This window comes from Nuphar pumila, chromosome 14 (genome assembly GCF_984573655.1).
Source record: "Nuphar pumila chromosome 14, dmNupPumi1.hap1.1, whole genome shotgun sequence".
In the NCBI taxonomy this organism is placed as follows: domain Eukaryota; kingdom Viridiplantae; phylum Streptophyta; class Magnoliopsida; order Nymphaeales; family Nymphaeaceae; genus Nuphar; species Nuphar pumila.
In genome coordinates this window covers 7,617,898-7,645,284 of record NC_143262.1, presented here as the reverse complement: position 1 = coordinate 7,645,284, position 27,387 = coordinate 7,617,898, and the positions used below count along the sequence as shown (strand labels likewise).

General features: G+C 36.1%; 1 protein-coding gene across 1 annotated transcript; it reads left to right on the top strand.

The window, feature by feature from the left end:
- Positions 1-9,633: 9,633 nt before the first annotated feature.
- Positions 9,634-26,897, top strand: LOC149816234 (UDP-glucose 4-epimerase GEPI48-like). The gene is made up of 9 exons (XM_089986544.1): positions 9,634-9,948; positions 11,047-11,096; positions 11,272-11,407; positions 22,253-22,354; positions 22,443-22,670; positions 23,368-23,449; positions 25,158-25,240; positions 25,568-25,659; positions 26,585-26,897. The coding sequence occupies exons 1-9, from the start codon at positions 9,766-9,768 to the stop codon at positions 26,676-26,678; spliced, it is 1,050 nt and encodes a 349-aa protein (XP_089842670.1). The 5' UTR covers positions 9,634-9,765; the 3' UTR covers positions 26,679-26,897.
- Positions 26,898-27,387: the final 490 nt, after the last annotated feature.

Below are 27,387 nucleotides of genomic sequence, written 5' to 3'. Positions count from 1 at the left end.
TCTCTGATTCTTTCCTAGTGCATTTAGTCCTTACATCCTTACCTTTGAAATACAGACCTTTCAAAATCTCGTACAACACACATAATGATGAATGAACATTTAATGAACTCATGTCCAAGTGTGTTGAAGAAGAAGAGAGGATGAAAGGTGAGAAGGTGCAAAGTGCACATATGGCTTCTCATACGTCCAAGGTAGGACCAAGGAAGAATGCATTTAAGAGAAATGCTAGGAAGAAGCCAACTGGGGATAAGTCATCCCAAGATAAGCAATCCAACTCTACTCCCATAAAGTGCTTCTTTTGCAAGAAGAAGGGACACATAAAGGCAGATTGCATAAAGTACAAGAAGTGGTTGAAAAAGAGAGGTAATTTGTCATTTGTTTCTCATGAATGTAATTTATTACAAATTCCTGAAAATAGATGGTGGATTGATTCTGGTGCTACTGTTCATATTTCCAACTGTCTACAGTTGTTCCTGAGCAGAAAGGAACCAACAATGCATGAGAAAAGCATCTATTCGGGAAACAAGATGCGTTCACATGTGAAGGGTGTTGGAATCTGCAGAATTACTTTGGATACGGGCGTAGTTTTAGATCTTCATGATGTCTTTTATATTCCATCGTATAGTAGAAACTTAATTTCAATTTCAAAGTTGGATAAATTGGATATTGTTTTAAGTTTGAAAATTCCAAATTGTTCATATTCAGGAATTCAATTGAAATTAGTTCTGTATCTGTTTATGATGGTTTATATAGATTGAATGTGAAGATCCAAACTCAGGAGTCTTTGACTTCTGAATACGCATTGGTTGGAAATAAACATAGCATGACAGATGATAAATCTTACATGCTTTGGCATCGAAGGTTGGGTCATATCTCTGAAAAGAGAATAAAGAGACTGGTAAATGAAGGGATCTTGCAATCTCTAGATTTTACTGACAATGACCCATGTGTTGATTGCATAAAGGCTAAGCATACAAACACATATAAAGAGGGTGCCAAACGCAGTAGTGAGATATTAGAAATAGTCCATACGGACATATGTGGACCATTTTCCCCATGTTACACAGGCGAAAAATATTTCGTCACCTTTATTGATGACTATTCTCGGTATATGTATCTCTACTTGATTTTCGAAAAATCTGATGTTTTTCAGATGTTTAAGGAATTTAAAAAAGAAGTAGAGAAACAAACCGATAAGGTTATTAAAATAGTCAGGTCTGATAGAGGTGGTGAATATTATGGTAGGTTTACTGAGATGGGGCAAAGGGAAGGACCATTAGCGCGATTTCTTAAAGAGGAAGACATTGTGCCTTAATATACTATGCCTGGTAGTGCCTATTAGAATGGTGTAGCTGAAAAGAGAAATCATACGCTTAAAGAAATGGTCAGGGCTATGTTGAATTATTCAACACTTCCCATAAAGTTGTGGGGTGAAGCCTTAAGGACTGCTGTGCATATTTTGAATAAGGTTCTTACGAAATCTGTGCCTAAAACTCCTTACGAGTTGTGGACAGGTAGGAAACCATCACTGTCTTATATGCACATATGGGGATGTCCTGCAGAGGCTAAACTATATAACCCCCACATTAAAGCCTTTGATCCAAGAACAACCAGTGGATATTTCATTGGTTATCCAGAAAGATCAAAAGGGTACAATTTTTATTGCCCATCTCACTCACCACAGATTGTTGAAACGGATAAGGCTAAATTCCTAGAAGATGGTTTAGTAAGATTAAGTGCACTTCAAAGCATTGGTTTTGAGGAAATACAGGATCTAGTTTCATCACCTGTTAAGGAAAACATCAAAAGATACCACATTGTTATTCCTAATGATAGTGTGGTTGATCATTCGATTGTTAATGCACAAATCCAAAGTGAACCTATTGTGGACAATGCGGAAGAGAACGAATAGGATGATCAGGTTCAATCTGAGCCTGAGGAACGACCTGTTTGGAGATCCACAAGGATTAGAAGATCTGCCATACATCCTGATTATGTGGTGTACCTTCAAGAGCCTGGTGATTTCATAGATATGGATGGTGACCCGTTGAATTTTATGGAAGTTGTTGAGAGCAAACAATCTTCGCACTGGATTGAAGCCATGAAAGAAGAGTTAGACTCTACGGCTAAAAATCAAGTGTGGGATCTTGTCACGTTACCTAAAGGAGTAAAGCCCGTAGGGTGTAAATGGGTCTTTAAGACCAAGAAGGACTCCAAAGGTAACATAGAGAGACATAAAGCAAGATTGGTTGCTAAAGGATTCACCCAGATGGAGGGCATTGACTATAATGAGACATTCTCTCCTATCTTAACTAAGGAGTCAATGAGGATTATTCTGGCCCTCGTAGCTCATTATGACTTAGAGGTACATCAGATGGATGTGAAAACAGCGTTCCTCAACAGGGATCTGAATGAAGAGGTATACATGGAACAACCTCTTGGTTTCTCTGAAAATGATCGTTTGGTTTGTAAGCTTAACAAATCAATATATGGACTTAAACAGGCCTCCCGACAGTGGTATATTAAATTTTCCCAAGTCATTGTGACTTTCGGGTTTACAGAAAACATTATTGATCAATGTATATACCTTAAGGAAAGTTGGAGTAAGTTCATTATATTGATGTTGTATGTGGATGACATCTTACTTGCAACCAACGATATGAAGTTACTTTCAGAGACAAAACAATTTCTTGCATCACATTTTGATATGAAAGATATGGGTGAGGCTGCTTATGTTCTTGGCATTGAGATTCGTCGAGACCGAGCAAAAGGGTTTCTAGGCCTCTCCCAAAGATCCTATATAGAAAATGTGTTAAAGAGATATGAGATGGAGAATTGTTCTCCTACTTCAACACCCATATCAAAAGGTGACAAACTGAGCCTAAAGGATTGTCCATAGAACGATATTGACAAAGCACAGATGAGTGCTTATCCATATGCATCAGTTGTTGGCAGCTTGCAGTACGCGCAGACATGTTCTCGACCAGATATTTCTTTTGCAGTAGGGGTACTTGGCAGATTTCAGTCTAATCCAGGTTTACCCCATTGAAAGGCTGCCGAGAAAGTCTTGCAGTATTTGCAAGGGACAAAAGACTATATGTTAACGTATCATAAAGTTGACCACCTCGAGGTCATTGGCTACTAGATGCGGATTTAGGAGGATGCCTTGATAGTAGAAAGTCTACTACTGGGTACATCTTCTTACTTGCTGGGGGAGCGATCTCTTGGAGGAGTGGAAAGCAGACGACCACTGCTGCCCACACCATAGAGGCAGAATTCATTGCATTATACGAGACTACTTCGCAGGCTATATGGTTAAAGAACTTCATATCACAATTAAAGGTGGTCGATTCCATTGGGAAGCCACTGAAGGTCTACTGTGATAATGAAGCTACAATGTCCTTTTCGAACAACAACAAAAGTACTACGTCATGCAAGCATATGGAATTGAAGTATTTTGTTGTTAAAGAAAGGACATAGAATCATTTAGTGCATATTGTCAATATTAGTACCAAAGAGATGATCGCTGATCCTCTTACTAAAGGGCTAGCACCGGGATTATATTCCGAACATGTAATGAGGATGGGATTGTTAAACTCTTTTTGACATATACATATAAATAAAGTGATCACTTTCAGTCTTTTGATTCTCATTATGGTTGTTGTTAATCTCCTAAGGATTAGAGATTCAACTAAGGACCTTTAGAATAGAATATAAAGGTCATTCTATTCATCAAGTTATTCCCATAAGGTTTTCTGGTTAAAAGGTTTATCGTCGGAACAAGTGGGAGAATGTTGGGTTAAACCACCACGTTGGTGGTGGTTACCCATGATGTGGGTAACGCTTCCCACATGAAGTGTTCCTTCCGTTAAACCTGAAAACAGAGGGAACGGTTACTCAACCGTTCCCATTTCGTGGCTTATAAAAGGGTCTCATGAGCAACCCTTTCCGTGAGCGAGAATACAGAAATTTGAGGAGGGAAGAGGTCGACTCACCGTCTGCATAAGGAGGCGTGCGCTTGTGGTGGCTGCGGACAGGCTGAGTTGAAGAATCCCTTTTTCTGACGACCTCCAACCTCCTTCAATGGCCGCTTCAGGTACGTCTTGCGTGTTTTCTGTTTTCTGTTTGCTATGCAGGGCCACTGCTACAGTGACGCCGTCTGGTATGCCGCCTCGCCGGAAAACCCCCGCCGGACCCAACACACGGGCCTAAACGGGTTGATATATATATATATATATATATATATATATGGGCTAGGCTGGGCCGGCACATAGCCCAGCCCATGTCGGTCTGGTTTGGGCTGAGCCAGGGCAAAATTTACCGGCCCAGGCACAATCCATGGCGGGCTGGGCTGGAAAGGCCCACAGGCTGCCCGGCCTAGTGCCCACCTCTAGATGCAGCCATGCAGCTTGATTGTGTGAAATAAAATACAACTGTTCTCTTTCCCTTACACTATTTGAGGCAAAAATTCTTTCATTGAGCTATTCTAAGCAATAATGGCACATAAATGAAGACAAGAACCTTGTGACATGTCTTGAATTATTCTTTTTTTGGCACATGTTCACCTTGTCATCTTATAAACACAGAGACCAATCTGAGTGTTGGGCCCATCCTTTAATTCCCCTCCTTTATGTACCTTTCATTTCCTTCAACCAGGATGGAGATGTCAGACTTGGTAGGCAAAAAAAAAAACTTACTTTGGATCATGCAAAGGAAGATGAAACATTATAAAATTTACTTATTATAGCAGGCTTGCATTGAAAATTCTTTTACTTCTCAAGCTGATGGTTGGTATTTGATAATGCAAGCTTGTGCTGACAAATCTGGACAACTATCAGAAGCAAATGGACAAATGGGTACAGGTATATGGTGTCCCAAACCCACGGGTGGCCTCTCTTGCTGCAAGGTCAAAGACTACTCTTCGGTGGGCAGGGGGGACCTCAAGGATTTTACCAACATGAGGACAGCCAATGTGCAGAGGTTGATAGTTTTTTTTTTCCCTTGAATTATCTAAAAAAAAAAGTATCTGCTGTCCTGTCCCACTCTTATCATGTTTAAAATTTTATTTCTAGTGACAAAAAGATCATCTTTTGATCTTGTTATGCTTTTAGTGCTTGTTTACAAATACCATTTCTAAATCTGTTGGTAACTTGTCTTTCTTAATTAGCATATTAAATGGACCTCTTTTTAAAAGCTAAAATGCCTTGCTGTAAATACGTCCACAGAACCTTTAAATTGATTTCTTTCACAATTTTTAAAACCCATCTTTTTCTTTCCTAAATTTGCCTCTTTTTTTTTTTTTTGATAGTCAAGATGGGGTTAGTCTGATCCCTACAAGTTCATTGATCAACTAAATGTTGTAGTTTGTATAAAAAAATAATTCACTCTTAGCTGTGCTAGGTTTTTAACCAAATTTGCCTTTTCTTTTCATATTGTTTTTACCATTTTTAACTTCTGCAAATCAAATTTTGAGTTTCACTGAATTATCTAGCCATGTTACTTTGAGTCGTCTTGCTTTATATTGTAACCGACCTGCCGTGGTTGTCCAGATCCATCCAATTAAGTTCAATGCCAATGCATACGAACTAATAAGATCCAAATTTGGATCCCACTAAGGCATCTATGATTTATGTAGTTCTGACCAATTTTGTCAGAATTCGTTTCGTACCTGCATAGATTTTCAAAACGATTTAAAGAGTCCGCCTGATCCAGACCCGAATCGAATCTATTTGAATCGGTCAATTTTATTTTTCAATTTAAAAATAATGAAAATAAAAAAAACATTAAACAAAAGGGGTGATTCAACTCCTATCCAGCACAAATCGGGTGAATTCTGCTCCATTCCAGCTGAATTGGGCCCGAACCCACCTTTTTTTGAGGAGGTCTCGACTCATCTTGAAGCGAATCAATTTGCCTCTGATTCGATTCAAATTGGCTGATTCAAGCTGATTTGCTCCGATTCTGATAACACTGATTCTGACCCTTAAGGCGCGTTTGATTGCTGTAGACACACTCTCCGCAAACAAGAAATTTTTTCACTGAAAAGGGTGGTGGTGGTCAGACGTAAATTTTGGGGCTCCCTTTTTGCGAGGAAAGGGAGTCCTATGTTTGCAATTAGGGATGACAGTGGACCGGGCGAAAGCGGGGCCCCGCCCCGTTTGGACTGGGGATGAAGGGTATGAAATGGGGATGGAGGCCGGGACGAAGGTTAAAATCCATCCCCAAAATCCATCCCCGTTCGGGAATGGACGTACACTTTTCCCCGCCCCGTCTCATCCCCGTTTGAACCGGGGATGGAGGACATGAAACTGGGATGAAGGCGGGGGTGGAGGTTCTAATCTTGAGGCAGAGTGGGGGTGGAAACCTTTTCCCCCACCCCGGCCCAATGCCATCCCTATTTGCAATGCATTGCCACGGTGGGCCCCACAAAAACACATTTAATGGTGAGTTTTCGCTGAAAGCAGCTTGGGAATACAAACAGGCCCTTAATCTAAAGTAAATATGTGGTGTTTGGTTCCTTTAGAGTATGTTTGATTTTGGGCAAACACTCCCTTAGCTCCCATAAAAAATGGGTGACTACCAAATATGCTGATGAGCAATGTTCACCATTAAACCACATTTACGGCCCACCACTTTGCACTCCTGCAATGATGATTATACCAGGAGTTGTAGACACTCAATTTTTTACAATGCTCAAATGCTAACATATTTGGAAAAAATGCTTTCTCAAGGTCTTAAGATGAAAATCCCCAAATCTAGCCATTTTCTACCTTAGTTTAGTAAAAAAACCCTAAAAAAAATAGATATTATCTTTAGAATTTTAGAATTTTTTTTTTATGAAAATATAAAAAACACCCAGAACAAAACAAATTTCCTAATTTTTATTTTTTGTTGTTCGATAGCCCCCCCTATCTCTCAAATTGTTGTATCTTAGGCGGAGGTGTTTGTTGGAGAAAAGCTAACTAGAGTATAAAGGATAAAATAAACCCCAAAGTCCAAAAAATATGATTTTCAGATCAATCTATTTATAGGTACTTAATTTTTATATTTAATTTGTTTTGCAGGTGCTCATACACGTTTGATTTTCATTGCATGTCTCGTTTCACCGGGTGAAAATCTCAAATCAGAATTATCTCGATGGTGAGAAAAGCTAGGCATAACATAAAGGATAAACAAACTCTAAAGCTCGAAAAAGGTGATTTTAAGATTTACCTACTTGTTTATTCATCCATTTTAATTTCTATATTCAATTCATTTTGTGAGTGCTTATATACTTTTAATTTTCATTGCATATCTTGGAGATTGAAAAGCTTGTTTTGCAAAATCAAGGTGAGTCCTATTTTCTTTACTGCAAAATTTTTTATTTAGGTCCTATACAATATACAATAGGCTGTCCTTCGATCTCAATGCATTCTCTATGGTAACGTGATGGCCAAGAAGCCCGGATTGCTCCCGTTGAAAATAGAATAATAATTCTTTTTTCTGTGTACCACCAAAAGATATCAAGTAGACTCATTTTTCAAACCATAAATTGTTTTTAAGCCCTCACATAAAGCAAAGACTTTAGCCATATTTGGTATAGAACTAAATGGATCCAGTCAAGTTTGGATAACTAAACCCGGTCCAAATTAGACAGATCTAGAAATTGGAGCTCCACTCGACCTGATCACTTACCATACCCAAATCCAATTAAAGAGGAACAGAGATATGTTTTTAGGACGATGTAGTCAAAGGTTTTCACTCAGATGGGTCATTGCGTGTTAGATTGATGCTGATATTATGAATGGATTTAATCATTGCTCCAAATCTTATCACAATCTTGATGTGATTGGATGAAGCGATCAACTTCAGTTTTGAAAGGGAGGGTCATTGCTTGGTGCAATGACAAATAGATGAGATGAGATCAGGCAAGAGTGCCGTTGATCTCAAGATGAACGACATCCGATGCCCCTGACATGATACTTCCTCTCTCTAAATAGATTACTTTTCAACCAATTTTTTTAGTCTAAACAAAATCTGCTATATCCCACCAAAAATCGATACGATACTATCCTGAATCAGCTACTTTTTAATAAATATAAAAAATAGCTTAAAATAAATTTTTTATATTTTTTAATAGCTTTAACACATGTCACATACTGATTGAGGTAGTATTTTTTAATTATTTTTGGCCTATTTAGAATGAATTCACTTGAGAATCAGTTTCGGCCGATTCACCTGAATTATTGGTCAAACGATACAGATCAGATTCAGATACTGACAACATTGTTCTAGACAAATAGTAACCACACAAAAATGGCATAAGAACGAACGAAATGACTGACACAAAGGTTGTGAGATATTCCAAAGAGGAAGTCTGTCGATGGTACACATTGACAAATATCAATAGTATTTTGAAAAATAGGATACGGTTGTGAAGTGATTATGCAAACACATGAAAAATAAAAAGGAAACACATAAAAACTAATATAAAGAGTAGGCAAAATTAAGCAAATAAAAAAAAAAATGACATGAACACAAATATGCAAAAGCAAATAAAACCAACATGTATGCGTGTTATAGAAAATGTTATTTTTTAATATATATGAAAATTTTAAAGGTTAAGGAAAAGTGAGTAAGAAATGTCAAAGAATTGAAAATAATATTATATATTGAAAATAATATTATTTTTTAATATATATGCAAAAGCAAATAAAACCAACGTGTCACTTGTTAAAGCCATTAACATAATATTAAAAATAAATTTAAACAAATTTTATATTTATTAAAAAATAATCAATTCAGACGACTGAATCAGGCCGATACACACTGATATTGACAACTAGGGGTGGACAATGGGTCAGGCAGCCCGATGGACCAAGCTGACCCGGTCTGCCATAGGCCGGGTTTGGGTCAAGGTCTGTTAGCTATCGGCTCGATGGGCCAGAGTTATTAATTAATTAATAATAATATAAAAATTAAAAACTAATTAATTGTATAGTAACTTGATAACTATTATTATTTACCTAATTAGTTGTATTGTTTTTTTATGAAAACTAGAAAGATAATTAGTTGGATACATGAAAATCTATTAATTATTTATTATTTACCTACTTAGTTTTACTAATTAGTTGAGTTTGGGCCAAGCTGGCTTCACATTGGCCCATTAGGCCGGGTCATGTGCTGCTCTTCAAACCTGAGCCCGTTAAAAACCGGACTAAAGTCCGAAACCATTAGTAAAAGAGGCCGGGTCATCTTCGAATCCGCACTTAAACCGAGCTCTAAAGGGAACCAGGCCGGCCGGATGCCCACCCCAGCGTGTGACAAGAAGCTTCCGGGAGCCAAATTCAGTTTCGTGATTTTGCCTTGTTGATAGAAACGTGCCAGTAAAAAACTCAAGACCTATTTCTGAAACACAAAACATGTAAGGGGGCGATTTATCATAAATGTTTCACAGAGGGGGGCACTAGAAATTTTGTTTTCAAGAAGGGGCAGTTGAGAAACCACCCGTTAACATGAAAATGGAGAGGAAGCGAACACGAAAAAAGAGACGGGGGAGAGGGAGTTGAGCGTGACTGCGTGTCATGACTCATGCTCTCTCTCCAGCGTGTCCTCCCTCCTATAAATAGCGGATTCGCCACTTGTGTGCAGCTAACCGCGTTTCTCTCGCACCTTCCGTGTCCTCCTCTCTCCTTAGATTCACATCTCCGCATTCCCTCTTCTTCTTCTTTGTTTTCTCTGAAACTTGCTTCTACTAACACGATCCGTGCTCCCCATCTCGAAGAGATGACCAAGAGCATCCTCGTCACCGGTGGAGCGGGCTACATAGGCAGCCACACTGTTCTTCAGCTTCTTCTTGGAGGCTTCAAGGTTGTCGTCGCCGACAATCTCGACAATTCTTCGCAATCCGCCATCGCCAGGGTCACCGAGCTAGCCGGGAAATTCAGCGAGAATCTCTCGTTTCACAAGGCGAGTTTTCCCTATCCGAGACCGTTCTCGGGTTCCTTTCTGCTCAATTTCGGAACGATTTGGTGAAAATCGATCTCGTGCAGTTTTTTTTTTTTTAAAGTGTACTCTTTGATCGGGTTCATTGGATGAGTATATATAAGTTTTGTGTGTCGGAAGTTGGATAGTTCGGAAAGGGATTGTGTACGTAGTGTTTTTCACTTGATGTGTGCAGACCAGTTTTCGTGGTTGTCACTTTGCCTGCTTTACAGGATGCAGAATTTCGAACCATTATTCTTCCGGATAATGAATTTATTTTTCTATTCCTAAAGAAAAAGGCCGTTATCTTTTTGAATAATTTGATTTAGTTGGAAACTTTCATGGAGTCTGTTGTTTTTGCGTTTAATTTTAGGGTTTCATCATAGTGAAGAAGCTAAATTACTTGAAATTAAGTTTATCATGCCGTGGATCAGTATCGCAGCATGGAGTTCTTTCATTGGAAATTTCCGAAGATTGTTCCTTGTTTTTCTTCTTTTGATTCCACCATTGATTTTGTTTGACATACGCCAATCGTTGATGTTCCGCTTAAATTCTTCTTTGCTGGGATTGCAGAAGCGCGTTTCTTTATCTTCTCTATTTCTCTAACATCTTGAAAATTCTGGTTCATCACTGATCACCATTGGTGTGAACTCCACTTTAATTACAAATTGTTGTTGCTGACGTTCTTGAAAATTCGGTTCATTATGTTGTGGATCGACATCTTTGTAAGTTCTGCTTTGATTGGGATTGTTGGAAGAGGGTTTTGTTTGTTTTTCTAGTTTGCTTGTTTCGGCGATCTACATTGGCTGAGAAGTAATCTGTCGTGGTTAACTGCTTATACATTCTCAGAGTCGAAATTATTGTCTTTACTAGTGGTCTTTGACATCTAGTGGACGAGTTTTACATTCCTGAGGCCTCTAATATGTCATCTACGTAAATTTTGGCTTTATGAGATTTTCACACATATAGAGAACTTTAGCAATAGTTTCCTCGCCCCCCCCCCCCCCCCCCCCATTCTGATTTTTTGCCTCAGTCTTATCACAAGGTTCAAGGTTGATCAAATTCTTTATCTTTCTTTTGCAGATTGACCTCCAGGACAGAGCAGCATTAGATAATCTATTTTCTTCTTTGAAGTAAGATTGAGTTGATTCTGTCACAACCTCTTTTGTTTGCTTGTCTTTTGATGCAAATAATGCATTTGAAACTGCTGGGAATATAGAATTGGCATGATCTAGATTGATAACTTGACAACCTTTGTGGTCTAACATGGTTTTTATTGGTGTTATCCCTATCCTGCGTTCTTTGCAGTTTTGATGCTGTCATTCACTTTGCTGGATTGAAAGCTGTGGGTGAAAGTGTGCAGAAACCTCTGCTTTACTATAAAAATAACTTAATCGGCACAATAACCCTTTTGGAAGTCATGGGAGAACATGGCTGCAAAAAGGTAATTCAACATGTCACATTCTATCTTGGGAAATAGAAGTAATTCACTAGGATTTGTGCAACTGATTTTGATATACAGATTTGCCTATCAGAATTTACCACAAGTCTTTGTTGTGCAATGAGAATTTTACTTTATTGCTTAACTAAAGGTGGCTATTGATACTATGTTTGCCTGCTTCTTTGTTTGTCAATGGTGGGAATGTTTGTATCCAAATTGTGTAACTTATGTAGTCTTGTAGCTCTGTACTGTTTGTGAGCTTGATGCAGATATGAAGTCACTTGACCCTGCTTTGCAAAAGATTAAAATGGTTTTGGATTTGGGTATCTAACGCTCTTGGTGCCAATTCAGAACCTCGGCAACTAGGTTTGTATCATCTAGCTTTAGTCCAGCTAGTCCAATGTCTCAACTCAATTTGCCAAAGGCTTGAGCAATTCAAACCAATGTTGTAATTAGCGTATCGGAACCCCTATCACATGAGCCTGAGATAGGCATGTATCATACCTTATTGTATCATATCGTAAGATACGGGAAAAAAGCTTTTAAATTATGCAAAAAAATTTAAATCACAAAAAAAAGGAAAAAATCTAAAAATTTTAAACAAAAATGTGCGTAGAGCATAAGAAAAAATAAATAAACAAGAATGAGTACAAGAATTAAAAACAAGTAATTATATAAAAATAAACATAGTAAACTATTGACATGTCATTCACATTGATGATAGCGATACTTGATAGAACATAGAAGCATAGTTTTCTACATGACTACAAAAGTGAAAATGCTCAAAAGTTCACTACATAAACTCATAAAGTCAATAACATAGAAGTTCACTACAACTACATAGTTGGCTACATAACTAAAAAAGTGATAAGACTCAAAAGTTTATTACAACTGCATAATGCACTATAACAAGACTCATCAATCATCTTTATTGTCAAACATTTCTCGTTCATAATAAAAAATGATATCTTGTTGTGGGGTAACTAGCGCTTGTGAGGCTTCTACCTCCTGTTGCTCTTCATCTGAATAAGATTCTGCATTAGATTTTGCCAGTGCATGAAGGCCCTACGCACGTGTCAATTATTGTAATCTTGCATCTTGCCTTTTATATATCTCATCGAGATTGGCATATATTATAGCGTGTGCATCATTTGGAACTCGCACACATGGTTGCACTGAAGCACTAGGTTCTTGAATAATGTGTTGTTTCATGCAATGTGCACTTGCAATAATCAATGCACGACAAAATCTACATCTCAATATATTACGCCACCCAAAATCATCGGCAATCTCACAAAACTACCATACCGGGTCATCATGTCCAACCATTGCTAGATCTAATTATCACAAATACAAATAATTAAAACTTAAAATAAAATATCACTGCATACCAAAGTAAAAAAGGTTTACAACTTTACATAACAGATATGACAAAAAAAGGTCATACAAGGTTACAAACTAAAGATGCAATACATATATATATATAGGGTAACTGGAACATGTAAACGGGTATGCACCGAGATTTTCATATTTTTTTTTATTCTTTTCTAAATTTCACCGTACAGATGTGATCTAGATGCTTGGTTTTATAGAAACTGACTCTTAGATCATCCGATTACGATGTATAAGAAGGATCTTTTAAGGCTTGAAAATCAATGGCTCAGAATTTTCGTAAATATTCAAGCATACAAAATCACATTTTTTTTATCCCATTACGATGATCCAATAGTCGATTCCAAGCAAATGGACCATGCCGAATTCATTAGTAGGGTTAGATTTGCAAAAAACCCTATAAAAATCTCGGTTCATACTAGTTTACATATTCCAAATTCCCTATATATATATATATCAGCTCAATGTTTTTTTCGTTCACTGCAGCGTAAGCGTTCACTAGCTTGAGATGTTGATGGTTCACCTTCATCTTTTGAACGGGGAACAACTTTTGCAATTTTTTTTCAATGAATGTTGCATGTACTTGTGTCTTTTGTTTATCATCTTTTATGAGACTTGTAAGAAGCTCGATACATACATTAGAGGGAATACGCTGAGTACATAACTGAACAGTGGGGTTGTGATGCCCTACAATGTGACATTTAAATCTATACAATCCACCATTCATTACAAAACCACAAAAGTTGGACTTTACTATCCCTTTTATAGGTGTCCTTAATTCCATAGGTTGGCAATATTTTCATACCGGATCATTTGAGCAACAATCTCCACTGTCTATCGACTTTTAGCACACGATTTTGACATTAAAGAATACAAAAATAGGTTATTTAAGATTAAAAAAAACTAAGATAAACAACACATTTAGGACTAAAAAAAGGGTTAAATGCAAAAAAAAATAAAAAATTAAACATCAAAAGATATGAGCTTGCCTTTGGTTTTTATGCTTGAAACCCTTTTTCAAGTTCAACGTCACACAAATCAAACCCCTAAGGCTCGATTTTGATGGTTAAAAGTTAAAAAAATGTGTGTAAGATGAAAATGGGTGGATTTAGGGTAAATCACACCACTATTACTCGGTTTTGATGATTATAAGTCAAAAAAACAAGTGTGTAAGATGAAAATAAAGGGTTTTAGGATAAAAGAGGGGCTTTGGGGTTCGGTTTTGATGGTTAGAAGCAAAAAAAAGTGTTGGATAGGATGCAAATGAGTGAGATTAATTTGAGGCAAACAACACTTCTAGGGCTCGGATTTAACAAAAGTCCCAATTTGTAAGGTGAATTTGATCTCAAAATAAGGTGGGTAGACTTATATAAAAGGTTTGGTTAGGAAGAACATGAAAAAACAGGGTCAAAATGATCCTTGGAAGCTAAAAAATGGCCTCCATAAGTGGCATGTCGCTGTAAAAAATCCTTGCAAATAATCAAGTTTTCAAATAACTTGATACTTCAAATACTCAAAACATAAAATAGCATTCAAATGCTTTACACTACATAAGGAAAGAAATGTAGCAAATGCAGTGTGTTTATAAACCTAAGGCGACAAAACTCCTCACTGTATTACTATTTTACAATGGGCTCACACATCCCTTATTTATAAGGCTTACCAACCCTTAAAGAGTCGTTGGGCTATTCTCAACGACTCTAATTAGAGTTGTTGGGAATCAGCCTAACGTCTCTTATTTCAAATTGTGTATAACAATCAGTGGCTGACTGTGTACAAAAATAGTACATAAAAAAGAACAAAAAATAAAAATGAAAAATTACAAAAATAAGAAAAATTAAAAAAGAAAGAATTACAATCATATTAAAAAACATGAATATGCATAAAATGTAGAAATGATTAAAATACCCCTACAGCTAATATAAGAAAGAAATATTATATATATATATATATATATATAAGTAGATGGATATATGTACATATATATAAAATATATATGTATATGTATCTTCTTTTATACATATAAAATATATATAGAAAATACATTGTCTTATGAATTACAATTTAACACTCCCCTTCAAACTTAGGGCATAATGACCGAAAGTTTGCCAAGAAAGAAGTTGAATCGCGGAGATCACAATGATTTGGTGAAGAAATCTGTCAACTGATATTCTGAAGTTGTATATGGAAGATCTATGACTCCTTTCAGATATGCTTCTCGGACATAGTGACAGTCTATCTTGATGTGTTTGGTCCGCTCATGAAATGTGTGGTTTTTGGCAATATAAATTACACTCTTGTTATCACAGCATAGCTTGGTGGGCCCTTTTATATTAGTCCCCATATCTTATAGTAGCTGATGAATTCATATAATCTCCATGATAGTAGTTGCCATGGCTCAATATTCAGCTTCGGTAGAGGATAACGATACCTTTTGTTGTTTCTTACATCTCCATGAGATTAATGAGTCTCCTAAAAACACACAAAAGCCAATAGTGGAGTGACGGTTATTTGGATCACCTCCCCAATCAGAGTCAGTATAATCTATTAAATTTAATTCAGAGGAAGAAGAAAAAAATACTCCCTTATTCAACGATCCCTTTATGTATCTAATGATCCACAAAATTACACTCATATGAACAAATGTTAGTGCATGTTGAAATTGGCTGGCAGTATGAAATGCATGTGAAATATCCGGTTTAGTAATACTCAGATACATCAAGGAGTCTACAACCTATCTGTAGGGAGTGGGATCTTTGAGAAGAATTCCGTCATCAATTTTCATTTTGGTTCCTACTATAGCAGGAGTTTCACAAATTTTATCATGTGTAATTCCTGGCCTGTCAAGAATCTCAGAAGCAAGTTTAGTTTGAGATAAAAAATAACCTCTATGTGAGTATGCAACTTCAATTCCTAGAAAGTAGGTCAAAAATCCTAAGTCAGACATTTCAATTTTATTCTTTAAAATAGATTTTATGCTCTTAATTCCTTTAGAATCACTTTCAATTATTAGCATATCATCGACATATAGAAGCAATATTATTATTCCTGCGTTGGATTTTCTGACAAATAAAGCGGTGTCAGTAAAACATGAGGAGAAACCATTTTTCAACATTACAGAATTAAATTTGTCATACCAAGCCTTGGGGGCTTGCTTTAGTCCATAAAGTGCTTTATGGAGACGGAGTACTTTTCCTTTAGGAGTCTTCATTCCTAGAGGAGCATCTGTTAGGAAACGACTTTGAATACATTAGGTTCAATAATGAACCAATATACATGCACATGAAGTGCGGATACACCCACTAAAGGGCAAAACAAAAACACATAATGTGCTAACACATAAACCCACGAAAGGGGGCAAAAATGCCTATAAGGCATAAGTTAATATTGTTGAAGAGAAGAAGGGTATAACACTCATTGCCATGGAGCAAAAGCTCCTACTAGAACTCATAAATACAAGGGGGAAAGCCCCTATTTATAAGCCTTTTTAAATGACGATCTTAACGAAAAAGTGTATATGGATGCTGTTAAAATGTACTCATCAATTATTGTAATTAGATATATTTTATATATATAAAGGATGATACATATACATATATGGTATATATGTATATGTATCTTCCTAATTATATATATAATATATATTTCTCTATATTACCTGTAGGGGTAGTTTAGTCATTTCACCTATTTTTACGCATATTCCATTTTGGAATATGATTGTATTTTCTTTTTTTTATTTCTAAATTTATTTTTTGTGGTTTGCGCCACATTGGAGGACTCCCCAACATTCATTTGGTAGATGTTCCATTTTTTAATAGAAGCGCGATGGTAATAAGGCATCAATAACCATTCGTGCAACAGGGGCAAATGTTTGTCTATAGTCAATCCCGTATTCTTGACTATATCCTTTGGCTACTAGACAAGCTTTATATCTTTCAAGAGATCCATCGCTCTTGGTTTTGACCTTCAACACCCATTTACACCTTATGGTTTTCTTACCCATAGGAAGATCTTGAAATTCCCAGGTCTTCGTTTTTTTTAGAACTCTAAGTTCATTATCCATTGCTTCTATCCATTCAATACTTTTTTTGACTTCTTCAAAGTTTTTGGGTTCTACATATGAGTGAATGACACTAAGGCAAGCTCTATGTTTATGTGTGAATGAATCATAAAAAATGAACCTAGAAGGGACATTTCTATTTCTCTCAATTCTTCATGGATTTTCCTCATTTGAAGAGGTAGTTCCACTAGTTTCGTTATATTTTTCTATTGCACTTCTAAAACTATTTTTATCTCTATAGGAATATGTGATAGGGTCTCTAAATGTTCCTTCATCAAATAGGTAGGTGGGTGTAATAAAGAGTTATTTTTCTAAACTTCATTATCACTAGAGTCATTATGTGGGAACTCATCATCACTAGCATCATCATTTCTTGCTAATAACTCAAATAAAAAGGAATAATCCATATTTTTTTCATGAGGTTCACATCTTTTAAAACCACTAATATTTTTCAGAAAACTCACATTTTTTAACACATATAATTTGTCGTTTTTAATATCGTAACATCGAAACTCCTTTTGAGTTTCAGAGTAACCAAGAAAAGCACATGTGATAGCTTTTGGTGAAAGCTTATCATTCTTATCAGTAAGAACAAAACATTTGCATCAAAAAATTCTTAACCTATTATAATCAGATTCTTTTGTGTATAACATTTCAAAGGGCGAAATTTTGTTTAAATTTTTGGATGAAAGCCGATTTATAAGATAGACAGATGTGAGAGCTGCCTCGACCTAAATTGTTTTTGGTATGTTTTGCAAAATGAGAAGGGTTCGAGTAGTTTCAATAATATGCCTATGTTTTCTTTCGGCTAATCCATTTTGTTGAGGTGTTTTCGGACAAGATTTTTTATGGAGAATACCATAACTTTCAAGATATCTTTTAAATTCATTTGATAGGTATTCTCCTCCAGAATCAGTTCTAAGAATTTTCAAGCCACCATTAAATTGGTTTTTGATCATTATATGATATATTTTGAATGTCGTAAAAACCTCATGTTTGTGCTTAAGAAAAAATATCCAACAATATCTAGTTTAATCGTCAACAAAAATCACATAATACGAAAACCCTCATTTTGATAAAACAGGTGTCGGCCCCCATATGTCTGAATGGACAATTTCAAATGGTCTTGTTGTAAACATAGATATTTGATTAAAAGATAAACTTCTCATCTTTCCAAGAGTACAATCATTACAAGTGAAATCACTTTTACAAAAATGTTTAACAAAAGGTAAATAATTTTTTTTAACTATATTGGGATGTCCAAGCCTTTTATGCCATACATTAATATCTTTATGTTGGACAACATTACAAAAATAATTTTTTGGAATTTGAAGGAAGTCGACATAGCATAGATCTCCCTTCCTAGAGCCTTCCCCAATCAACCTCCCGGACTGACGATCCTGTATTCAACATTTATTAGATGAGAATTTTATATCACATCCATGGTTCAAGAGTTGAGAGAACGAAAGCAAATTTAAGTTTAATTTTGGTATAAATCTAATTTTTGGGATAAAAAAATCTTGTTTTTCAAAATTTTCAATTCCTTTGATTTCAAGAGAAGTTTCTTCCGCGGTTGAAACAAACGATGGAGAAGAATTTTTTGAATATTCGGAAAAAAAAACAAATACGTGGAGTCATATGAAAGGAGGCACCCGAATCTAAGAGCCAATAAGTCTTACCAGAAGGAGAGAAAATTGACATGGCGGCTCCGAAAATTGCCCCCTTGAGAAGAGGTTGAAGCGCTTCCACAATTTGATGCAAAGAGAGAGCTCCATTGGAAGAAGATGAACTTTCTTCCTTTTGAGGTTGGAATGTGCTAGCCATGGCTAGCAACTTCTTTCATTTTGGACAAACCGGTTTGATGTGCCCCGGTTCTTTACAAAAGTGACACACAATTTTGCTATAATCTATTTTTCCGCCTTACCCACTATTTTCCCTAGCTCATTGATTTTGAAGTGGAAAGGTTTGTAGGTTCTCAAATTGTTTCTTGGTCTTGAAACGACATTAACACCTTCACCTTCTTCTTGGTTGGAAGGTGTTGCAAGAACACTTGGGTTATTTTTGCTTATACCCATACGAGTCTCTTCTCCACTTAATTTAATAATTACATCTTCAAGAGAAGGGGAAGTAAAGACGGATAGAAGAGATGATCGTATTTGTTTAAATTCGGGTCTAAGCCCATTTAGAAAGTTAAAAAATGATCCTCTTCTAATTGTTTATGCCTAAGCTCAATGGCTTCACCACTCTATTTGGGCTCAAGCATGACAAGCTCATCTCAAATAGAGGACAACTTCGCGAAATACTCTCTAATAGTCATTTCGCCTTGTTGGAGGGTCAAAGCCCTTTTTTGAAGATAGTACTTATGTGACAAGTCTCTTGAAGTGTACATTTTTTCAAGATATTGTCATACTTGCGAGGCTTTTTTGAATTTGATAATGTTGGTATTGATTCTTGTTTCAACGAATGAGAAGATCCATAATAAGATTTTAAAATTTCTCATCTCCCATTCCTCATGTTTCTTACTATTAAGTGTTTTGATTCTCTCTTCACCTTCAAGAATCTTTATTTCTCCTCTTTCTACCAAAGTAATCATTGGTTCCGGTTTCGGTGTTGAGCCTTGGACATATCCTCAAAGCCCTTTACCCTTAATGTGGGCTTCCATATTACCGGCCCAAACATGATAATTTGAGCCATTGAATTTGAACCCAAGAGAGAAGTGAGTCTTTTTTTCCCATTTTGAGAAGAAAGAAATATAGAATGTCTTACCACAAGCGAGTCTTTAGAGCTTACTTGATGTGGTATGATTCTTTCGATATATATCGCAAGGAGTCTCCACGCCGAGGATCAAGAGAAAGGTAGGTGCATGCGTTTTGAGGCACACGATCTTCTTTAATAATCACCTTTCTTTTTCAATAATAACCTCTCTCTGATACCATGTGAAAAATCCTTGCAAACAATCAAGTTTTCAAATAAGGCTTACCAACCCTTATTTATAAGGCTTACCAACCATTAAAGAGTCGTTGGGCTATTCTCAGTGGCTCTAATTAGAGCTGTTGGGAATCAGCCCAACATCTCTTATTTCAAACTGTGTACAACAGTAGGTGGCTGACTATGAGTGACTGTCTACAGAAATAGTACATAAAAAGAACAAAAAATAAAAAGTAAAAATTAAAAAATAAAAAATTAAAAAATTAAAAAAAGAAGAATTACAATCATATTAAAAAACATGAGTATGCGTAAAATGTGGAAATGACTAAAATGCCCCTACAGATAACACAAGAAAGAAATATATATTTTATATATATAAGTAGATGGATACATGTATATATATATGAAATATATATGTATATGTATCTTCTTTTATACATATAAAATATATATAAAAAATACATTGTCTTATGAATTATAATTTAACAGTCACCACTTTTTTGACGCCAGAAAAGTTTAAAAAAGTGATAGACTCGTACGTACAAGTTGTATCGTACGATACCCCCATGTATCGTACAATATATATCGTATCGGTACGATAATCGTATCAAATACGATATATGCCTCAAATCCTATCGGTTCCCCTTCCGATATTACGATATATTGTATCGTATGATACTGACAACACTGATTCAAAGTTCTTGAAGTCACCATGACCAATATAATGTGAAAAACAAACTTAATATTCTGCATAAATCTTCATTATATGTTTTCTTTGTTTTACAATTTTGGCTAGCATATATATGAAATATAGGACATAAACCGGTAATTTATCTGGATAATTGTTATTGCCTAAACCAATATCAACAGTTGTCTTCATTTTCCTGAAGTGGCAACATGTTTCAAAGTCTGCTGCATTTTCATAGCTAGGTCATTCATGCCTGTGATGCCAAGTCTAAAGTTGTAAGTTGTAACAGGACTTTCCCATAATGTCTTACCTCAAGCTTGGAATTTGTAGCTTGGCTAAGTAAGAGAATGTACCCTGAACTTAGGAATTTGAAAAAAAAATAAAAAAGTAGAAAACATGTTGGCTATACAAAAATGAATGAAATATCCATTCCATGGGGAATGGATTTTTATTGTTTTTGTTATTGTTGAGGTATAAAAATGAAAAGAATAGAGGAGGTTTCATTTATCTGATTTGTCCCTGTGGAGTTTGTAAGCTGTGATTTGGATGAACTTTCACTATAGTCGGGTTCATTGCAAGCTACTAGAGGAGGAATTAACAGTGACCATAACATTAAGTCCAGGCTTCTTCATGCCTAAGTAAGTGAGAATAATCTGGAAAGGGAGATTTCAACATATCTTCAAAAATCAATACTAGCAAAAGTATGCAATAAATTCCAATTGTAAGAATTCCTTGCACAAGTTAAATATCCACTTGGATTTGTTGTAATGGACTGTAGAGTCAAGCAGAATATCTTTTATTCTACCAGTTTCTTTGATGAAGCTGCACCAGTCATCAACCAATGAAACTTCGAGTAATAGCTTTCCCGAGGACCATCTAATTCACTATCCAAGTGGTGTGTCAGATATTGGCTTTGATGCAATATAAGTCAAGCAGGATACATTTTATTCTACATCATTGTTGGACTGAGTGAAGCTGCACACTTGTGTCATCCTTTGAGTAATTATCTGTTCTGAGGACAGCCTAATTGACTATTCAAGTTTAGTGCTAGAAAACGCTCACTGGATTTAATAAACTCTTGTAAAGTGTTGGATTCTGGTCAGCAAGAAACCTACTAAGTTGTTTGCAAATAATACTGATCATACTAAAATCTCCCAGTAATTAGAAAAGCCACATAAAGATAGTTTTATACACCTTAAACACTTCAAGGGAACACACACCTGTTGTGGATGGTCCACAGTCTTCCCATTCTTACTCACTGAGTCAAGGTAGTTTGCTTGTCCATCCTTGGCAGATGAATAAGAGCACAGAACGACTTGACTTCTTAAAGGCATGCAACGGCGGAAGAGGGGGGAAGTAGTTCTTGTTAGTGAATTGCCGACAACAGTGCTTTTCATCAGTTCTTAGATCTTCGAAGCTCTATATCTGTGATAGGAAAGCCTAATTGCCTGAAATCTGAGACTGCAGTGTCACTTGATAACACATCATGGCAATCTCAGAAGCTTGAGATCATCTTTTGGGACCAGAGATTCTATGGCTAGCATAAACATGTGACCAGAAATTCTGAATGTGATTTGGTTACGGAAGTTTTTCCCTTGAAAATTTTATTATTGTGATGGCTTTAGAAAACCTTTTTGATCTTGTAAACAATTAGATTTTGAGTTGTGATATTGCTAGTTTCATCTTCAGAATTGATGGTTTCACTACTTGATCCGGAGTGCATTTTATTGTTGTTTTCTCATCAAACTTATTTAATATTTTATGATCCAATATATTGCAGCTTGTGTTTTCATCATCAGCTACTGTTTATGGACGGCCAAAGGAAGTCCCTTGTACTGAAGAGTCCCCATTATGTGCAACAAACCCGTATGGTCGAACCAAGGTTCTCTCTCTCTCTGATAACCGCTATTCTTGGACCTTAAATATCAGGTCTGAAGCTAACTGGTGTTTTCTGGTGTTTGTCTTTGAAGCTTTTTATTGAAGAAATGTGTCGTGATATCCACCGAGCAGATCCTGAGTGGAAGATTATGTTGCTCCGATATTTTAATCCAGTGGGTGCTCATTCTAGTGGCTATATTGGTGAAGATCCTCGGGGTATCCCAAACAATCTGATGCCTTTTGTGCAACAAGTTGCTGTTGGTAGGAGACCATCATTAACCGTTTTTGGAAATGACTATTCGACAAAAGATGGAACTGGGGTATGCTTTCAACCATAAACTTCTAGAAAGTCAGTAACTGATTGACTTTTGTTTTGTATTAACTTCAAAACAAGTTTTCCCTCAACTCTCACTTTCTGATGCTAAGGTATTATTCCACATGCCATGTTAATTGTAAACGGATATGGTTTTACATTTTCAGGCACTGAAGTGCCATTTACATGTTCACTGATTGCCTCTGTCCTGAATTGTGGTTTAGTACTTGTTTTTGGATGCATAGTATAATATGAAGAATATCTAGATAATTCAGCATGCTAAATAATTGCAGTAATATTTACAATTGAGCTTCGTGTTTCCTGTAAAGTCACAAGTGAGAACAGCATAAATGGCCTTTTAAGTCAATCATATATATGATGAAAGATATGTTCATCAACTAAAACCTTCTTTACTTCTTCATTGAAAAGAAACCTTCTGCACCTCTTAAGGACAACTTTATTTTTATCATCATTGCCTACATAGCCTATTTTTCTGTAGCATTTTGTGCTATTTTTCTCTTTGTATGTCCATTGTGAGTGCTCTTTGTCTTATCTCTTGTTAGTTTCTTTAATATGAAATGAGTTTTTCCCTTTTGATGCAAAGAAATGAAAAGGAAGTGTTTGTGAAATGGTTTAACAGCTCATTGCACAACTGCCCTATTTCATCTATGACATGTATTAATGCTTCTATTATTTTCTTTCAGGTCAGAGATTATATTCATGTCATTGACTTAGCAGATGGGCACATCTCTGCACTCCAGAAGCTTTTTGATGGCTCTGAAATTGGTAAGTCCTCAACAAAGTGATTCTTTCTTCCTGACAGCTTGCTGTTAGATTTTGGATGATTAGATTTCAGATGACTATGGCTGCATAACAAATGCACAATCAATAAATGGGGATGAATTGGTCATTATGAATAGTGGATCATAGTAGATTGTTTTTTAAAGAGAGAGCTCATGCAATGTCAACCTAAAGACATTGCCAGCTTATTTGTTTTTCTTTTCCGGTTAAGTGTTGGAATACATGGGCATCTGGGCGTCTTTCTAGAGTAAGGACCCTGGAAATAGCTTTTTGTCTGTCTTTGTCCGTAAAGGCTTAACTTTTTTGTATTATTTTCTCCTGTTTTAATAGGCGTTCTACAAAAGCATAGTCCTACCATGAAACAGAATATGATTTCATGAACACCATGCTCATTGATATCTGGTGTGCTTATATTATGGACACTGACTGGTGTTGTATATTAGTAGTCTATGTGCTTGCTCTGTTTATGGATTGATATGGGTCCCACTTCACTTTTATTTTTGAGGATTATTTCTCCAAGTTGAGGGGACAATTTTACAGGACACGAGTGGATCTACCACTGATACAGTACACAATATTATGAAAATAGCACACACGCACCACACACATGCACATGCACATGCTCACACATAGGGTTCATCTCTAGTACTAGAGGTAGTACTGTGCTATCTAGTAAGTGCGCTGATTTTCTAACAATCTGTTGATTGCTTCATGGATTCGATCCTACAGCTGTGATTTTTCTAGTTTATGTTAAAAACACATTTTTAAACTATGATATTTTGATATCTAGACGGGCTGTTGTAACAATTAAAAATAATGGCCTCTCAATGCACCAAAATTTTACGAGACAAAAGGTCAGGTTTTTATGTTTAAAGTTTTAACAACTCAATTGAATGCATTCTCCTTAGAGTAAAAAATCCATGATGATAGCGTCTGATGTAGATACACCTGCAACTTGACTTTTTACTAGATAGCCTGGCGCCATCATTGATATATATATATATCACTGTCACTGATATCGCTGATATTTTGAAAATATCGCAATATTATCGGCTATTTCAAGGTAGCCGATAATATCAGGAATATATTGCGATATTTTCAAAATATCACCAGAATCAAAATATCATGATATTTTTTGAGAAATTTATTTTTTATTTATTTTAAGTTTGCATTTCCTATTTTTTGTTTCTTTTATATTTTAAAACCTTTAAAACATGTTTCTTTATATTTTTGAAAAAAATAATGCAAAACTTATTATTTTCTTAGCTTTTTTGTTGTTATTTACATTTTTTTCAATTTTTAAAACTCCCGAGATTTTCTCGAGATTTATCAGCTTTTGCAAATCTCTCCGAGAAATTACCTTTAATGATACAGGTGACTATGATATATAATAATATATAACATTTTTGTGCAATTATGTTTTGTGGTGCTTTGCCATAAATCAAATTCATATCGTTGAACTTTAACTTTTGCAACTAAGTTTTTCTTTTGTAGTTCTTTTGAGTTGCAGAAGGTTTTTGTCAAGTTTCTCAATAAACAGTCATGTTGATAACTTTCTCTTGGTTGTAATATCGAAGTTATTCTTTTTGTACTTAATTTTTGCTTGGGTATAATACAAGGATGATCTTGACGATCCCTGTCTTTTCATGCTATAACCTACAGATAGTTTGAGATTCTGTTTGGCCTCATGCAGGTTGTGAAGTGTACAACTTAGGAACTGGAAAAGGAACGTCAGTTCTGGAAATGGTGGCTGCTTTTGAGAAAGCCTCTGGAAAGGTACTCTATCTTCAGTTTCGATAGTCATCAGAAATTTGATTAGATCTCATGGATTTCATTTAATTGCTGTGCAACATATTTTAATTTGGGGCCTGTTAGCCTTCTGTTTCAAAGATTAAATGGTTATTAAAGCAGGCCTGATGATCTGAAGACTGAAGGATGTCTGAATGAGTAGCTGAGCTTAATAATCTCTTACTAAATCTGATTGTTAGGCAAAATCTCATTTTAACTGAAATTCTCCTTTTTAAAGATCTTGATGTTGATAACCATCAGTATCTTGGATTTCTGATCTTGCTAACTGGTTTTGATGTTTTTTTTGGTACATAGAAAATACATTTGGTTATGGCTGGAAGGCGACCTGGCGATGCTGAAATAGTATATGCATCAACAGAGAAAGCAGAACGTGAGCTGAATTGGAAGTACTCTCTCTCTCTCTCTCTGGTGTTCAACATTGTCTATTTGCTAGGGATAGACTGTTGGATAGTGGGTTTTCAATGGAAACATGATCTATTGAGGCTTGTGTGTTTATAAAAATACCGAGTCTTTGACTATAATCCATTTTCATTGGGACCTTCATTAGGATTGCAAAAAATCGTAGTTCATTTTTCCGCTTAATCTGAACATATAGATGCATTTATCACAATTTATTCAGTAGAAAACATGTATTAGATTATGTAATTTTCATGCTCAGATATGAGATGTTTTAGGGGAAAAATCAATCTCATATTGCACTAAAATGTGATGATAAAAGATTCATGCCTTTTGTTACATGAATTCCATCCAAGCACGGGTTTTACGGTGTCCATAAGTATAATCTTTTGCAGAGTCCTACGGAAAATGGGTCATATGTATATGGGGCCTGGTTTTGCTGGTTGTGGGTTCCAAACAAGAGTTGGAAAACCGTACTTTTTTTGTAAAAAAAATTAATTTCTTTAAATTGGACCCCCTAGATTTGATTTACGATGTTGGTTTAGTATGTTCTGGTTCTTAGATCATGTGTAGACTTCCCTGGGTTGAAAAACCAGTGGTGTTCAATTTACCAGATTTTCATTCCTCAAAAAAAAAAAATCGTGTTTTTAATGATACACGTTCCAAGTGGTGATCCTTACAAAATATTCCATGCTGAACACATCTATGAGTCAGATTTGATCAACACGACTTGGCACTATGAGCTTCACGTGTAGCAAAACCAGGCTTACATATATAGTCCACGAACTCCTTAAACCAACAGTTCCCTTTTTGGTATACTGTGGCGTTTGGTAGGTATGATTCTTTTCCGTATAGTTCTAGATCCTGGTTGGAGCTCCCTTAATTCGATCTCCTCTATTTCGGTGGATTTTACAGGGCAAAATTTGGCATTGAAGAGATGTGCCTGGATCAGTGGAAGTGGGCAAGTCAGAACCCTTGGGGTTACCGATCTCCTGACACAGCTAACTGAAAATCAGAGCACCTCTCCAACACTCACTCCATGTATATGCTGCGCTCTACAAGGGCTGTTAATCTCTCCTGTTTGCTATCCAAGGGTTATCATCAATCCCCCATTCCTTGAGGGATGCTTTGTTGTGATAATGGCCCCCTTCCCTCTAATTTGACTCTTGTTGTGGTTATTATCAGTAATTGCTGCTAATTTCAAATCTAGAAGTTGAAGGTGTCCCGTTTACTTTGTGTCCCCTTTACTTGATAGAGAACGACTGGCCTGCGTTAGGAGATGTATGGAAGTAAAAAAGAAGGGATCTTTTTGAAAAGTGCCGACTTCAAGAATCTCACTCTTGCTAGTATTACCGTAATTCTGTTTGTTGGGTATCCGTCGTCCATCTCGAAATCAATGGTTCGATGCTTGAGTGGGGTTCATGCTTTGAATGGCTGTGCATTACAATCTTTTGATAAAAATCTCTTTTTCCTATGGACCGAAGAAACCCTTAAGGGCTTGTTTGATGGAGCATCCCACGCGATGCTGGACGAAAAATCCAAAAAGAACGTTGGCTCCAACAAACATTGGATGCGGTGGACGTTGTTTGTTCCATCCTCCCCGTATTATGAAAATAACATCCTTCAGTTACGAAAATAACAAGGATGGTGGAAAAAAAAATGCATCGATGGTCTCACCATATCTCTCTCTCTCTCTCTCTATTGCTCTCACTCTCAAG

Excerpts from the sequence above, each read along its gene's own strand:
- LOC149816234 (XM_089986544.1), top strand. The coding sequence starts at position 9,766 with ATGACCAAGAGCATCCTCGTCACCGGTGGAGCGGGCTACATAGGCAGC. Across the intron at positions 11,097-11,271 it reads AATCTATTTTCTTCTTTGAA|TTTTGATGCTGTCATTCACT; the intron begins GTAAGATTGAGT and ends CGTTCTTTGCAG. Across the intron at positions 25,660-26,584 it reads GAACGTGAGCTGAATTGGAA|GGCAAAATTTGGCATTGAAG; the intron begins GTACTCTCTCTC and ends TGGATTTTACAG.